Source organism: Gymnodraco acuticeps, unplaced genomic scaffold (assembly GCF_902827175.1).
Source record: "Gymnodraco acuticeps unplaced genomic scaffold, fGymAcu1.1, whole genome shotgun sequence".
In the NCBI taxonomy this organism is placed as follows: Eukaryota; Metazoa; Chordata; class Actinopteri; order Perciformes; family Bathydraconidae; genus Gymnodraco; species Gymnodraco acuticeps.
This window is the reverse complement of record NW_022990205.1, coordinates 80,080-97,833: the sequence shown is the minus strand read 5'-3', so window position 1 is coordinate 97,833 and position 17,754 is coordinate 80,080. Positions and strand designations below refer to the sequence as shown.

Here is a 17,754-nt window from a genome sequence, read left to right as displayed (position 1 = left end):
CCATGTTGGACAGGTCTCTCTTGAAAAAGAGATCGATGATCTCAATGGGACCATCTGGTTAAATAAAGGTTTAAAACAAAAAAGTGTTTTTACATTTTTTATTTTATTTATTAATATATATTTTTTTTTATCGCAGTATATTTTGTCAGTCTCACGACGGTATTGGGACGTTTATTTACCGCGATATTCGGTATATCGTTACATCCCTAAAATAGTAAATAAATAATAATGACTCTGCTGAAAAAACCAGCTTAGATAAATGTAGCTGGTCAGGCTGTTGTAAATTGACCAGCCAGTAGATATTAGGCTGGAATGGTTGGCTGGAGAGGGGTTTGGGACACTTCAGCTGGCCAGGATGGCTGGTTTATCCATCTATCACCAGCTTATGTTTAATAATAGTATTAAATATACCCTGCTGGGAGCTTACCAGGATTCCAGGTGACCAGCACACATTAAATACTGGTATGATTATTTAAACAAGAGTACATCAATATATTCCACAGATTCATTGTGTCATGTATCTACCAAAATAAAGACATTGTATGGTGTTCATAACAGTATTTTAATTTAATAAATAGCTAGTTAATATAATAAAATACAGTAACAATACAATAATTATACAAATAACAACCAACCTGCAAATCAACCTACACATCAAAATAAATATTATCTAAAACCGGTGCATTTGATTTAAAATAAAAGTAATACATAGAATTCAATATTTAAATGGTAACAAAAACCGTAACACTATATATGATAAGAAAAAGGCAACAAAGTGTTTTTGTTTTTTTCTTGTTGTGACGGGGTTCTATTTGTCCGTTGAAAACATAGGCTTAGTCGGATGATTTAAGCTCCAAAAGTTTATTTATAACAGCAACAAAATAATATATACTGTTTGATAAAAGTGAAACAGTATAACTTAAATAAACAAAATCAAAGTTACCAAATTTGGTTGTCTATTACTCATGGCGTAAACACATTCTAGCTGTTGCCTTCACTGCAACAATCTCCCGAATGATTCTTCCAGGGCCAACACTGTCCCTTTTGTACCCATAGCCCCTCCCCACAGGCTTACCGTCAACCGGTTACACAATTATCTCCAAACCACATTGTCAACATAAATGTAATTTCCTCAAACATGAGGAAACTACATGCACCAAACATACACAGGTTATACCTCTTAACAGTCATTCCCCATAATTAATAAACACAAAATAAATAATAAATTGCATTCTATTTAAATCACGGAAGTGATGCGCCTCCGTCTTTTCCACCTTCCCTTTGCTGGGGAGACGGCGGTGAAACTCCGCCCGCCGCTCCCCACGTAAGTATGGTGTAATATAGTTAAATGTATGTTGAAATAATTGTAGACTCACAAGCGTGTGTGTGTGTGTGTGTGTGTGTGTGTGTGTCACACTTGTTCATGTCCATAATGTTTCCTGTTGTGTAGCGTCCAGCCTTTCCCAATCTGGCCTGCACTTCTGTCTGTTGAAGCCACTTCTTCACGCAAACTGAAAAGAAATGTACAGATATAAGTACACTATAAAAAGAAAACTTGACATTTAGGCTGCTGTGGTTGCCAGAACCGTTAAAGTATAATACATTACAAATTACAGTCGGTTGGCATAGACGTTACAGTCAACAATTGCTTATGGTGAATTACAATGGCAAAAACAAATAGAGCTAGTGTACACGGTGCAACTGTATTATCTGGGAAATAGAAGAATCGGATCAGGATTCGGTATTGGCAGACAATCAATATCAAATTAATCTGATCATTATTAGCATCTGATCACCTTTGTCGACTTGCAGGCTAAATACAAAGATAACTCCACTCCTCTCCTACCACTCTTACCTCTAATAAGCTTTGGTAGAACTAGTGTCCGAGTCATAGGGTCCAGAGGCCTGTACTACGAAGCCGGTTCAACCTAACCTGGATATGTTTGAGTTAGCCGGTTGGCCTAATCCAAAACATACGCGCTCTCGCTAAACGGTACTACGACGCTGGTTATCAAGTGGATCGCTCAAGCCAGCCGTGTCCTATCTAGTTAGGTGCGCGTTCACATGAAAGGGGTGGTATCTGGAGCATTCGACCAATCACAAACATGGAGAAGCGCACTGACAGCGCAGCGTCATACTTCCTGAATGAAAAGTGAACTTTAATATTAGACAAATATGAAGAAGTTAAACTTTAAACATCCATGTCTTAAACACTTTATCCAGGATAAAAGCCACAGAGCTGCACCTGCAAGGTGAATACAGCTGGTAACAGAACAAGTGTTTGAATGCGTACATTAACAGGTTTATGATATCACTGCTCCGTCCAAGACACGATCTGACTTTAATTACATTTGACTCGAATGTGTTGCTTAAAATAATACTTCTGCATACAGTATGTAACACTGAGTGTTGCACGGCCAGATACGGCTCAGCTGACTCAGATAAGGAGATATATGATACATAAAAAAAAAATGAACGCCACTAATTATTTTAACGCGATTAACGCATGTGTATTTTTTTTCCTTGGCCGCCCCGTAGTTTCAGAGCGCATCGAGTTTAAAATACCATCTACAAGCTGATGCTGACAGCCCCGCTCCTGCCGCCCGCTTGTGGCAGACCACACTTCCACGCTCACCGGCAGGCACCGACCATAGACTGTATATATAAAGGCACCGACTGGCTATTGGGAGGACCGGGAGGGTGTGTGTATGTTTGGCCCGAGCGAGAGAGAGACCTTACGTGCATTGTTGTTGTTAGCATCTGGTGCTAGCTAGCTGCGCTAACGGATATACGGAGCTGTTTAAATGAAAACAGAGGAGCGACATTTCGCCACAACTGCGCCGAGCACTTGACTTTATGCAGGAAGCCAGACAGTGGGACATTGTACGAAAAGTATGCACACTCAGCACGGATAGTGCGCAACATGATTGCAGCGTCCAGGCAGCTCCCGTTCGAGCATATGCCTTGAGTTGCACATAGCTCCAACGATCCAACACACACACACACACACACACACACACACACACACACACACACACACACACACACACACACACACACACACACCATTACCATTTGTATTGTATTATTGAATGAGAGGTTCCAGGTTGAATTGAGGCGAATATTTGTAATGTTCAGAGGTTGTTGTGTTTAATATTCATCAGGATATTTGTCATTGTTCAAATGATAATAAACATTTGCATAAAGCATATTTGTCCACTCATATGTTAAGAGTATTAAAAATTTGAAAAATATTCCTCTAAGGTACATTTAGAACAGATCAAAAATGTGCGATTAATTTGCGATTAACTATGGACAATCATGCGATTAAATATTTTAATCGATTGACAGCCCTAATTATGATGTGATATGAATGATAATGGGACACATCGACGTCTGCACTCATAGTGCCGCGGACTGTACTTAATGTTACTCTGATCCGGTTACTTATGTTGTGGCAGATATTTAAAGGAATGCTCCACTCATTAGATAATTAATCAAAACTTCAGTATTTAGTGAAACATTATGTTTAAACCATACCCTGAAGAAATCAGCGATATTCCCCGGTAAATAATGATTTTATAGCTCTTTTTTATCAAAACCTGTATATTCCGTCAGGCCGCTGCCATTTTGCCCATTTTCAGTAGTCACGTGATGGTCGTGACGTCATCCATGCGTTCACTTTGTAAACACACGAAAACATGGCGAAGTTTTGAGCAATATGAAGAGATTGGAAGGGGGAATTCAGCCATACAGGTTCGAGCCTACTTAGTACTACTTAGTAGATACAATAATTTTGATTACTAGATATGTATGCATGTAGTACCACCCTTGCTAGCGATTCCCTTTCTAGTTTAGCATACTCAGCCTCGTTGTCCCTGGCCCTAGAACCACAATTTTATGGGGCCGGAAAAACTGGGGGAAAATACCCACTAGCCGGTACTACGCTATATGGAAAGGCCACCAAAAACTGGCCTGGCCTGGACGATAAAGGACGTTTAAACGGGGCTACCCGCTGCAATGGAAATGTGCCATAACATACCTTATTCTTACTCCGAGCACTACTTCTGGTCCTCCGTCGCTTCACACTTGCAGAGGGCGATTTCTCAACTGGCCGAACTGGTGTCCTGGTCGGTGATGACACCAGAAAGACCGATGGTACTGCATCTCCATTAAGTAATGGTTGTTCAATAAATCCCATGTTATGTTTTATCATACTCATAGTAGTCGTCCGGAAACTTGAAATGTTCGCTGCATACATGCGCCTGTGGATCTTTCGGTTCGGGCCGGCCACATTTCGCTAGCCACTGCCTCCGAACGTACTTCCTACGCTTACCTTTTGGCAACAGATAGAACCGAGCATTCCGTGGATTGTTCCTATCAGAATTGTGGCAATGTTTCGCGATACAATGAGGCATATTTGAAGAGAGTAACTACAGTAAATAACATGAACATCAACGTGTCCTCGAAACCAAACGCATGGTTTACGTCACGTCCGGTAAAATGGCGCCGCCCACAGTGTTGATGTTATTTCGGTAATTAATCAGTTTAAAATCACTGATAATGTCATCGGATTAAAAAAAAAAAAGAGAGAGACTGGCAGAGACTGGTCTGTTTTATCGGATGATAATTATTTTAAAATGAGTGTCATGAGCATACCATTCCTTTAAGTAAGCTTTCTTAACGATAATGTTATAATAGTCAGATCGCTCTGAAGATGGGAGGTGATATTTTATTAATTTTCACGTTCACACAGTCAGTGATTTTTGCCGGCCGTCTTTCCTGCAACGGCAATTTAAACTGTATTTCCTTTCTCCTGTGACTTGATCGCTTTAAACTCCGCACACTGAGCTCTGATTGGTCAGCAGGCAGTGCTTTCACTGAGTTGATCTCTTGCAACCTAACCTGCTCCGGGGCAGGTTAGCCGCTGAGCATAAGTTACCATGGAGAGCTAGCCCGCTAAAAAGAGAACCAGCTTCGTAAGACCGGAAAGCCAGAGTTTTCCCTGAAGTTAGCCGGCTAAGCGAAAATCCTGCTTCGTAGTACAGGCCCCAGGACTGACTGAAGACATGTGGAACAGAGGACAGGCATGGTTTCATGTACAGGAAACTGGAACTTTGAACAGGTGTTTTCATCTGTTCTGCCTGAAGATTCACAAGTTCTTCATCAGGTGTTTGATGTGGGCTGGCATGATCCTTTCTGCAGCGATAAAGAAAACATTTTTAATGATGGTAACAACAATAATATTAATATAACTATTTATATAGCACTTACACAATTGCAAAGTGATTCTCACAAGAAAAATAAAGAACAAAACAATATCAACAATAAAAAAACTAATTATTACAGGAATGTTAAGAGACAAAGAAATGTTTTTTCAGTCATTACAATGCACTGTTGGAAATTACCTTCCAAAGGCTAAATTCAAACTCAATACCATAAATAACTGGGTACCAAAGTGCTTTACCTGATCGAACACGTTCCACACGGAGCAGCAACCATCTGGCTCGGCCTTTTGCTGCATATCATCTCCTCCCTCTCTCTCTCTGGTGTTAGGGTCCAGTAGATTTCTACTATCCAATAAAACAGAAATTCCCCAAAAAATCATATTTTAAAAAAAAAAAAAAAAAAAAAAAAAAAAAGTTAAAAACAATGACTTGCTGTTGGCATTGAAATGGATTAGAATCTCACAATTTTCCTGGATGTCAGGAAGGCCTTGGAGTCATTCCCTTCATGTCCGTAACCAGTCATAAGAGTTCAAATGCAAAGCCTGAACGATGACAAGAGCAAGAGACTTACATTTTACAATTATATTTTTAATTCATACCAGAGCAGTGTGTACATATCGTACGACATGCAGAGAACAGATCAAATCCCCTGACAGACTCACACACTTTGGGGATGTCCTCATCTGATAATGTTTCATTTTCATTATATGTCGGACCCAACTAATTTACAGTATGTTTTGCATCTCCTCAATAATGGTTTGTATAGTTGAGTAGAAAAAAACTGTCCCTACAATTTCAGGTAGATTAACACACATTTGTAAGAAAAGTTTACAATGAAGCACAAAACCCCTCTTTGTATTAAGCGAGCTGCCACATAAAGTGCAGCTTAACATGCTAACATTTGGTGAGCTACAGTAAAGCTAACTTCATGCTCAACACAAAACCTTTAACGTGCATTACATTGATGATTTTAAACAAAACTTAACTCTCTCTACTTGTAAGATAACGTTTAGTTAACTTACCCTTAAATAACTAAATCACGTTTTTCAGTGGAAACACAAACTGCAGAAAACGTTAGCTGCTAACTGTTGTTAGCTAAGACAGCTAGCTCTTAAGGGAAGTAACATAGCCTCATGGCAAACATAAGTTAACGTAACGTTGTAAGAAAGCAAAACGAACCTTCGAGAAAGCTTTTACTCTCTCTCTCCTTAGCGGGCATTGTTGATTGTTCGAAACACTATCTCTCAATGTGCTGCGATGTGTGCATCGTCGGTTTCATCGACCCCGTGTTACCTGGTCCAGTAAAAGTCCGCCTCGTACGACGCACTTGTTTTGTCCATATACGCAACTTTTGATAATTTTTTGGCCACAAAAACATCCCATAACCAGATGTTGAGACGGCCCCACATCCCCATACAACATATCGCTTGCCAATTATTCTTGGCGTCTTATTGCTGTGCATCCTTTGTCATAATATTTGGCCCTTCAATGCATTCAAACGGGACTGAGCTCAGCTGTGTTCTACTCATGACGTCACCGCCGGAAATGGCCGAAGTTGATGTTTCCGGCGCAACGAACGATTGTTACTAACTGACAACTTTTGTATGCTGTTATAATCGTGATTTATTAAAAATAGATCACAAATAAAAAAATCATATGGCACATTTCACAATACAAATGCAACCTCTATCATATACTAAGCCCACTAACAGGTGCTAAAAGCATTTCGTAAGCTCTTTAAAGGTCGTTTTCTCAAAATGAGTTTTTTCTCCTACTCTGAGTTCGAAATTTCAACTTCAGTAGCACGTACATACACCAAACCTTCCATTTATATTCCTATCAATATTATGAAGGCTTTTACTGAAGGGTTTGTTCATATATCATTCATAGCCTGAATTATACAACATTGTATACCTAAAAACATGGCGAAGATTGATATTTTAGGGCTGTTGACAGTATTTTCTGATTTATGGAGTGATAAAAAGAGATATCCAATATCCCTTCTGTAAAAGCCTTAGATACTAATATGACTACAAAATGAAACAAGAATTTTGAACCTGGCTTTATCCAAAGTTCAGATTTCGATTCCTGAAATGTGTTAAAATATGCACATATTTAATGAGATAATGGCTAATTTGCATATTTAAACATGCTATTTCAGAAAACTTGTAATACAAAAAACAATTGCCTTATTGTAAGTAATTAACTGGAGAGATTTCTAGCTGATAACTTCAGTTAAAAAAATTACCCTATTCACCTGGGGTGTCTCGCCTTAGTTAATCATCAATTTAGTGTTTTACATTTGATTACCTTAGGACAGTGGTTCCCAAACGGTGTGAGGCAAGTCTGGGTGTGCCGTGGGATTTTGTGACAACCATACGTTATTATTGCAATATACAACTACACAAAAAAATGTGTATTTACCATATCAGTACTTTATAGGTTTATATGTAGGTAATCTGCGCGACTTGTGCGGCCACATCTCCACGTGCAGTGCTGCATAAACATGGCTGAGTCAGCGATAACTTTCGAGGGGTGGAGGTATGCCCATTATTTTGAGTTTGTCCGAAGAATAGACAGGAATGTGACGGTGAGGTGCAAACTGTCCAGGCCAGAAGCTGTTATCCACTGCTGTAAACACCACGTCAAACCTCAACAAACACCTGCAAAGAACACATGCTAAGGTGAAGTTAGTTCAAGCTACCGCACACGCTATTTGTTGTTTGTTTATATCACGTAGCTTGTTCTTCTTCTCTAGAGGCTTCTCAATACTCAAATTTCCCCTCCTCGGTCCTTCGGTAGTGACCCGGAAATGAATTTCAGAGCGCCATTTTGAAGGATGTCTCATTTCTCTAAATGCACACCGAGGACCAAGCATCGAGCGTCGAGGAGGCTCTCTGGAGGAGCTCTAACCGAGGATACACTGATGGTTCCTCCACGGCTCCTCCACGGATGCATTTCCGGGAACGGTGGAGGCGTGACGCACGGCCGGACTTATCTCAGCCAGTGACAGCTCTGCATGCATCCCCTGGATATTATTTTAGAAACTGCTCTCATCGCGTCGGGATGTTTCCAGAGAGAACAGCTGTGAGGTCCGTGCAGAAAGCAGAGCAGTGTGTATAATATATATCACTCAGTATAACAGGCCTACTCTCTTTATTTGCTTTAGTTTAGTAGATATCTACAAACAAAGAGTCGATATTTTCTAAGACCATTGCTTCACATAATAAAATACACAACGGCTTATGCTTTAGGAGCTGTAGGTGTGTGTAGGTATGTGTGTTGTACAGTGTGTAGGTGTGTGTTGTACAGTGCGTAAATGCGGCGGACAGACGGGTCTCAGTTGGTTTGGTGTCCTCTGCTTACTTTTAATAGGCTACTTGTAAATACAACTTTTGGCCCATAATTTCAATTCCCCATTTCAGCGACCAGAGAGAGGGGGGGATATATCCAGTCTCTGATTGTGTTACGTTATTATGAGTGCTCTCATACTTTAAATTGTATATATTTATATAAATATATTTGTGTGTGTGTGTCCGCATCTGTAGCCTGTTATTGTCTCATTATACCGCACTCTCAATGAATTCAAAGTAAATATGTGGGGGAACAATGTTCAGCTGATCTAACAGAGATACAGCACTATGACAAAACACTCCACAGCTGATGCAGCTGTTGCCAGTAATAATGAACAGACGTCTCTTTAAAATGACCGCTCAGAGGAGAGGAGTTCTCATTTCTTTAAACGTCTGCTGCTTCCCCTCCTCTCTCCTCGGTTCCCCTCCTCGGTCCTCCGCTCGCATCTCCTGTGGGCGGGACTAAGTCCCGAGGAGGGGAGTCGAGGAGGGGAAATTTGAGTATTGAGTATTGAGTAATTTGAGTATCTTCTGTCTTCCGGTTGTTGCCTGTTTTGAATGACAAATACACACTACCGCCGCCTGCTGGTAAGGAAAGTTATTGCCACTCACACATGCACAGTTTGTACGTGCTCGGCGAGTAAAGTAACGTATGTAGATAGTAACAAAGTAGTGTAATATATTACTTTTTTTTAAAGTAATATGTAATATATTACATTTTTTTAGTAACGACCCCATCTCTGAAGTTGGCGTTCTCTACTCTGATTTACATGAAGAACAACAGGAGGTCACGGCTCTCTGTTGAACAGGACTTGCGAGTGGCCCTCTCCTCAGTGCAACCAAGAATTTAAAAAATCTGCGCGCCCCGACAGGCACATGCATCTGACTAATTTGTAAGTCGGCAAAAATATTTACAATAGCACATGTTTCAATGCTGATTGCTGAAATGTTACATTTATAATTTGTAGTTCAGGACCATGGACAATGCAGCTTCCTTGCATTGACAGTTCTCTGTGCTGAATTTCTGCTGACTTTCCTTTGCCTCATTTTTAATTTTGTGACCTGTCTGGTTTAAATGAGTGTGTTGCTGCTTTGATGAAGCCTAATTTGATAAAGTTTTTAATTAATTTCTGAAATATTTCGTTAATAAATAGTAATATAGTTGTCTTTGTCACATTTTATTTGGCATTAGTAAATAATTATGCACATTTACAGATATTTTACATGATATGAGTGATAACACGTGTTATAAGGGCTATTTTGCACAATAGGTGTGCCTTGAGATTTTTACTTGTCCTTTGGTGTGCCTTGGGCACAAAAAGTTTGGGAACCACTGCCTTAGGATATCCTCCACAGTGGCATTTGAACAAATGAAATTGCTGATCACCACTTTCATTGAATTTTGAGTGGTGTAGTGAACTTTGACACATTGGATGTTCCCGGTCCAAAATGACCGCCATAGGAAATGATTGGGTAATCCTAGATTATATTCTTCCATCAGAAGATCAGATCACAACACCTACAGATCGACCTACAGATCGACAACATTTTAATTTGGGAATACATTTTCAGTTTCTGTTCTTTGTACATTATAATATATAAGTCTGTAGAATTTGATTTGTCAACATTGTATATGTATAACCTTTTAATATGCATGATGTGATTTCCTGTTTAGCCGTGCAGCCCGATGACTACGCCCAGTTCTACGGCTTCTCCCGTTACGCCAGAGAGCTGAACGAGCTGACCCCCGAGCTGAAGGCCGCCCTCCCCCCCACAGACACTCGCTTCAGACCAGACCAGAGGTACATGCTGCATTCTAATTTATTCAGACTGAAACATTTGTACTTTTCACAGTCTTTGTTAAGCGGTTGTTTAATCTCTCCCTCAGGCTGCTGGAGGAGGGGAAGGTAGCAGAAGCAGATAAAAAGAAGGATGAGGTGGAGGAGAAGCAGAGGGAGAGGAGGAAGGAGATGACCAAGATGGGGGAGGAGCACGTCTCCAGGTTCTTCAGGTGAGGAGATCCACTCTTTCTACAACCAAATACGTCTCGTAGGACACTTTCAGTCCCTTATCAAAATATGACATTTTAGAAAAAATATTTGAGTTTAAATAAGTAAAACTGTGTACTATGATGGTGTGTTATAATAAAGTGTAGAAATTGTAAGAATTAGACTGCTGGTTGTCTGGCAACCTCAGGGTGGTGACATGATTTTCAGGAAGTTACTGACCAAAAAGTAATTGAACATAACTTCTGAAGCCGCTTTTATTTCTTCTCCTCAGTTTCTGTGTAGATTTAACAAAGGCAAGGCAAGGCAAGGCATATAGCACCTTTCAGCACCAGGCAATTCAAGGTGCTTTACAAAAATGAAAGACATTCAGACATTAAAAAGAAAAGCTAATAAAATAAACATTAAAAGTTACAGTGCAGTCTAAGATATGAATAGTTCAATTCTTTCGGTTCTTGATTTTTAATTTACTCAAAGAACCTCCCTTTGGAAATCCGAACATTTCCGTCCAGATTTTTAATTTAGACAGACTGTTTTCACCATGTTTTGCTCGCATGACATCCACAATCGACCCTCAGGAGGGTGTACTAGCCCCCTACTCTGCTTTGCGTTCCATAACAAAGTCTTTAAGTGTTACCTGAACACCCCGTGTTACCAAAACACTATTTTTCACCCGTCGGTGATGTGATACTTGTTCCTCAGTACAAATCATCCAAAAACTGATCGTAAACCCTGGCTACGACGGATATCCCAAATATCCTACTTTCGAGCAGTCCCTCTCATAAATGTCATGGAGTTTAATTACGTTTAAATTTAAAACATTAAAAGAAAAAAATACATGGATAAAAGTTGCAGTGCAGTCTAAGATATGAATAGTTCAATTAAAAGCAGCGACAAAAAGAAAAGTCTTCAGCCTGGATTTAAAAGTAGTCAGAGTTGCAGTGGACCTGCAGGTTTCTGGGAGTTTGTTCCAGATATTTGGAGCATAATAACTGAACGCTGCTTTACCATGTTTAGTTCTGACTCTGGGGACAGAAAGCTGACCAGTCCCTGAAGACCTGAGAGATCTGGATGGTTCATAATTTAGCAGGAGGTCAGAAATGTAATTTGGGCCTAAACCATTCAGTGCTTTATAAACCAGCAGCAGTATTTTTTAAATCTATTCTTTGACACACAGGAAGCCAGTGTAAAGACTTCAGAACTGGAGTGATGTGATCCACTTTCTTAGTGTTAGTGAGGACTCGAGCAGCGGCGTTCTGAATCAGCTGCAGCTTCCTAATAGATTTTTTAGTGACATCTGTGAAGACACCATTGCAGTAGTCGAGTCTACTGAAGATAAAAGCATGGACAAGTTTTTCCAAATCCTGCTGTGACATTAGTCTTTTAATCCTAGATATATTCTTTAGGTGATAGTAGGCTGATTTAGTAACTGTTTTAATGTGACTGTTGAAACTCAGGTCAGAGGCCATGACTACACCTAGATTTCTGGCTTTATCTGTTGTTTTGAACATTGCAGACTGAAGCTCAGCGCTAACTTTTATACCTTCTGACTTTGCTCCAAAAACCATTACCTCAGTTTTATCTTTGTTTAATTGGAGAAAGTTCTGACACATCCAGTCATTGATTTGTTCAATGCACTTACTCAGTGTTTGAATTGGAGCATAGTCTCCTGGTGAAATTGTTACGTAGATTTGTGTGTCATCTGCATAGCTATGGTAACTTATTTTGTTGTTTTTCATTATCTGAGCCAGTGGTAGCATGTAGATGTTAAAGAGAAGAGGCCCCAAGATGGAGCCTTGAGGAACCCCACATGTCATATTTGTCAACTCAGATGTGTATTTCCCTATAGAAACAAAGTTGTTTCTGTCCTTTAGGTAGGATTCAAACCAATTTAGAACTGTTTCCGAAAGTCCCACCCAGTTTTCCAGTCGGTCTAGTAATATGCTGTGGTCAACAGTGTCAAACGCAGCACTGAGATCTAATAATACTAACACTGAAGTTCTGCCACTGTCTGTGTTTAAGTGGATGTCATTAAAGACCTTTACAAGAGCAGTCTCAGTGCTGTGGTTTGGACGAAAGCCTGACTGGAACACATCGAAACAGTTATTTAAATGCAAGAAATTACTCAACTGTTGAAAAACAACTTTTTCAATGATTTTACCTAGAAATGGGAAGTTTGATATGGGCCTGTAATTGTTCATTACTGAAGCATCTAGATTATTCTTTTTTAAGAGCGGTTTAAAGACTGCAATGTTCAGGGCCTGTGGAAAAATACCTGAGTGAAGAGATTTGTTTACTATATGAAGTAGATCTGAGGCCATGCAAGGCAAAACATCGTTGAAAAATCCTGTTGGAATAATATCAAGGCAGCAGGAGGAGGATTTCAGAAGTTGTATTAATTTTTGAATTAAAATGATCTACTAGCTCATTTACTGAGATGTTAGCAGGGGCAAGTGTGGAAGAAAAATTCTGAGTAAACATTTCCCTAGTATCTTCAGTTAAATATCGCTTTGTGGTTACCTCTTTTTGAAAAATGTTGTGAACAGAAATATAGCTCTCAAAGAAAACACAGAAATGGTCAGAGTGCAACATCAGTCACCACAACCTTAGAGATATTCAGACCCTTTGAGATAATTAAGTCCAGAGTGTGCCCCTTATTGTGCGTGGGCTCCGTCACATGCTGAGTCAGTCCATAGCTATCAAGAACACAAAGCAGTTCTTTAGCCCCTCTGTCCTGGGGGTTGTCAACATGGATGTTAAAATCACCAACAATGACTAGACGGTCAAAGTCAATACACACTATAGACAGCAGTTCAGTAAAGTCATCAAAAAAGCTTGCACAGTATTTGGGTGGTCTATAGATATTTAGGAACAGAGCTCGAGAGGAGCATTTCAGCTGAAGGGCCACATATTCAAAAGAAGAAAAGTTCCCATAAGATGTCTTCCTGCATTGAAGGGAATCATTGAACAAAATAGCAACTCCACCTCCTTTCTTATGCATTCTTTCCTGACTCATAAAACTAAAGTTGGGAGGGGTTGATTCGATAAGAAAAGCGGCACTGTTATTTTGTTCAATCCAAGTTTCTGTTAAAAACATAAAATCGAGATTGTGCTCAGTGATAAAATCATTGATTAAAAATGTTTTTCCTGCCAAAGACCTGACATTTAATAAAGCTAGTTTAAGTTTGTTAAACACACAATCAGTCATGTTTTTTTGTAACAAGCTGTGGCTGACATGGAATCACTGCTAAATTAGAGAAACTCACACAAACGTTTGAGCGCTTCCTGTTTCTAAAATGATTCACCGCTCTTAATATATTACCTATCAACACAGATATCGGCAAAGCTATAGGCAGGCAGGGCCCCGACATGTCCTGGAAAGAGTTGAGTGCCATACGCCCTTGAGCCTGGACCCATCACATATCAGTAAAAGTTTGTTGCGTTTTGTACACACACATCCTTATCAGGAGACAGGGGAGATGGTGCGGGGGTAAAGGACATGCTGCCAGGGGGGGAGGGGGTTGACGTAGGCGCGGTGATGAAGACGGGGGAGATGGTGCGCGTCTCTGCGGTGATTTTGGTGGTCGTCGTTGAGGAGCGGGGGTAAAGGACATGCTGCCAGCCCTGCGTATCGCCTTAGTTTGGTCTTTGAAATCCAGGAAGGAATCGGTGCCAACCCTCTGTATCTCCTTCATGTGTGTTGACTTTAAGAGGCGCTGCTCGGTGGAGACTGTTAGCGTTGGCCAGGCTAACTGTCGCACTTGTTCCCAGTGATAATTTCCTGGAGAAAATATTTGAGTACTTTGTCCCCCACTGGCTAACCGGCTGCTAGTTGTGTGTATTTAGCATTCAAACATTAAAGTATGAACTATTCCTCTTTATAAATGTTGAATATTAAGTGAAAGCATTTTTTTTCTTGTCATCTTTCAGGAAAACTGTGGACGAGGCGGGCAGAGAGGTGTGGCTTAGCAACGACACCTACTGGAAGCTGCGGCAAGAGCCCGGCTTCGCCTACACCGACAACCTGGACCTTTGGTCCTGAACACTGAGGGCATGAAGAGCAGTGAAATGCCCCGTAAATGGTAAAAAAATGATGAATAGTTAGTATACATGAATATTAACCTCTTAGAGAAGATGTAAAGATCCAGAGGCCTGCTGCTACCATGAGACGTAGAGAATTCATGATCAAAAAGCTAATCTTAACTTTATATCTGTTTTTTTTTTTTAAAGCTTTTTACCGAGGCCCTTCGAAAAGAGGATTGAAGCCTCTGTGTATGTAAAGTGTTTTGTATCATATTGTTGGGACCAATATCAGATATTAATTTGTTAGTTTAAAAATGTCTATTTTAAGTAAGGCTCATTCTGATAGTTGTGATGGGTAATGAATACTGGCAGAAGCTTGCTTCCTGCGGGGGGGCCCAGGACCCGGGCCATCAGGTCCCGGTGGGGTGTGTTACAGGTGAACTGGTGCTGTCCTGCTCCCTTGTCTGGGTCTTATTCTTTAAACGTGTGTCCATTTGTAAAATCTGGGGTTTTTTAAATGTTCTGATGTGAACACATTGGTGATGCGTCGTCCTCCTGCTGATTGGGTCTGTCCGTCCTGGCAGCCTGTCCTCTCGTCTGTATGATTTGTTAATGTCCGAAATGAGCTGACGGGCGAGGGTTTTACCTTCTGTGCCTGGCGCTCTGTTGAGGCAGTGAAGTGTTTTTATTGACGTTTCAACAATGGATTTTAATAAGGAAAAGATACTACTGTTAAACCCAGTGAACGTGTTTTCTTAATGCTTTTGTTTCAAATAAAAGGTACCAAAATTAACTGTTTCCCTCATTTTTAACTAACAGTTTTTGAGTCTATAAGATTTCTAAACAAGTCCTGTTGAATATGGGATGTGACCAAAGAATCATACATTACATGTTACTTGTTAGATGCTTTTTATGGAATGCCATTTAAGCCAAAATTAAATAAATACATAAACAATTAAATAAATACATATATATAAATATGCCTATGAAATAAATTCTGAAATAAATAAATGAGGCAATAAATACAGTACATGTACATTTAAATACACTTTATTTCATGGGACTTTTATTTCATAATGACTCATTTATTTATTTCAGGGGACTTTTATTTCATAATGCCACATTTATTTATTTCAGGGGACTTTTATTTCATAATGCCACATTTCCATTTATTATATGCAAATGAACGGGGCGTGGTTAGCTCACAGATCTAGACTAGGGATGCACCGAATATTCGGCCACCGAAAATTATCGGCCGAAAATGGTTAAAAAGGCCCTTTCGGCCGAAAGGGTTTTAGCACCGAAAAAATATCACTGAATGTCAGAACAGGTTTACGTTGGTAACCTAACGTGTTGTTGTGATGACGTAATAAAGACGCGGCGACCATGCTCGCGGCTGGCTCACAGGGGGGGGGGGGGAACATTGACCTTTGTCATCGAGATTGCCCTGAGCCTTTAACAAATCGTATTAAGTAATCTGATGACAGACTGTAAACAGAATAGCTGAAATGTTAACAAACTAAATAACTCAGTTACCTCTAATCATTAACCCATGTTTGTATAATGTAGTTAACTCCGTGTGTTGCTGCTAGCATACATAATACCTGACGTGGAAACGTTACTCGTGGATGGGGCTACAGAGCTGCTAGAAAGACGGTCGAACCCGGTACATTCCTCCGTCTGCATGCGGTGCACTTTTGCTAAATGTTTAGACAAATTGCTCGTGCTTACCTGCTAAACTCTTATTGCACTTATGGTAACAAGTATTCTCCACATCGAGACGGGTAAAGTTTAACCACACCTCGGAGCGCGTTCTCTCCGCCATCTCCGCAGTGTGCTCCGCTGCATGTAGCAGACGGGGGAGAGAGATCTCGTCTGATCGAAAATACATCATAGACGCATTTGTTGTCTTTGCATATTAGAAACGAGTTGGTGACACTAAAACTGCGATATCATGTTTTTTAGCAATAATACATGACATATATAAATGTACTGTATGCATTCAAAAGTGCTGAATAAATGTTTTATGGACCCATAATAGTGATTATTATTTAAGTTAAGTTTTGCCATAATCATGTCTATTTCCATAATCAGGTAGCTGAACAACATTGGTAAAAAATGTATACATTATATATATATATATATTTCTATTAATCATTTTCGGCCTTTCGGCATTCGGTTTTCGGCCAACTGTTTCCTATTTTCGGTATCGGTTTCGGCCAAGAATTTCCCATTCGGTGCACCCCTAATAGACCAAAGCAACAGCACCACAACACTGACTCATGCGGCTTTCACACCAGCGCTTTTCCCTTTCTAGCTCCGTGCTAGAGCTTTTCTGGTTCAGCTTCGGTTTCCCTTTTCTGCTCCCGTTTTGTTCACACCGCCCAGAGCCCGACTGGTGCTGCCGCTGCTGCGTCATGACGTCACTGTTTACATCGCTGATTTGCTCACAACAACAACGGGGGACTGCGTTGGGTCGTGTTGCTTTTAATCATACGAAGCCAGATTAAATAAAATAACTACTTCTCCAATCTTATACTTTTCTCCAGAGTGCCGTGGTTAATTGTTTATTAATGTGTTTCAGCGGCATCTACCGACCGCTGCAGTGCTGGCTGCTCTTCCACGGGAGTTTATTCTCCCGTTAATCAGGGGTTCCCAAACTTTGCCATGCCAAGGACCCCCATATAGCATTTTCGTCTGGCGGGGACCCCCCTGTTGCAATTTTTTTTTAAATGATGTGTACATTATGATGGAAAATATCACTAATTAATCATACAGCTTAATACATTTTCTTAATATATATTTGTATTAATAATTAATAACCAGTTATTCTTATTTTGTTTTGTATTTATCTTTTGTTTGTCATTCATTACATTGATTGTGTCTTCTGTTATAAACATTCTTAACACAATATTAAACAGTAATATATCGACAGTAAACATATTTTAAAGCATTTTTAAAGTAATTTCTGTCTTTATAATATTATATAATCTTGAACAGTAATATGAACAATTAACATATATTTTTTGCATTTTTGAAAGCTATTTATATATCATATTCAACAGTAATATTAACAATACACATATTTATATTCATATATAAACAACAATATTTGCTACATCTGCTCTCATCCAGCTGCAGAGC

The 17,754-nt window shown here is 39.8% G+C and overlaps 1 protein-coding gene across 6 annotated transcripts in view; it reads left to right on the top strand.

Moving 5' to 3' along the window:
- The window catches only part of LOC117547476 (oxysterol-binding protein-related protein 7-like), a 60,006-nt gene extending 44,603 nt beyond the window's left edge, over positions 1-15,403 (top strand). For 5 of the 6 annotated variants that reach the window (XM_034218249.1, XM_034218252.1, XM_034218251.1 and 2 more), the window contains 3 exons: positions 10,257-10,383; positions 10,470-10,592; positions 14,518-15,403. In XM_034218249.1, the coding sequence (XP_034074140.1) occupies positions 10,257-10,383; positions 10,470-10,592; positions 14,518-14,629 (362 nt within the window). In that variant the 3' untranslated portion in view covers positions 14,630-15,403. The remainder of the gene's footprint in view (positions 1-10,256; positions 10,384-10,469; positions 10,593-14,517) is intronic. The other variant, XM_034218250.1, reaches the window with a different exon arrangement.
- Positions 15,404-17,754: the final 2,351 nt, after the last annotated feature.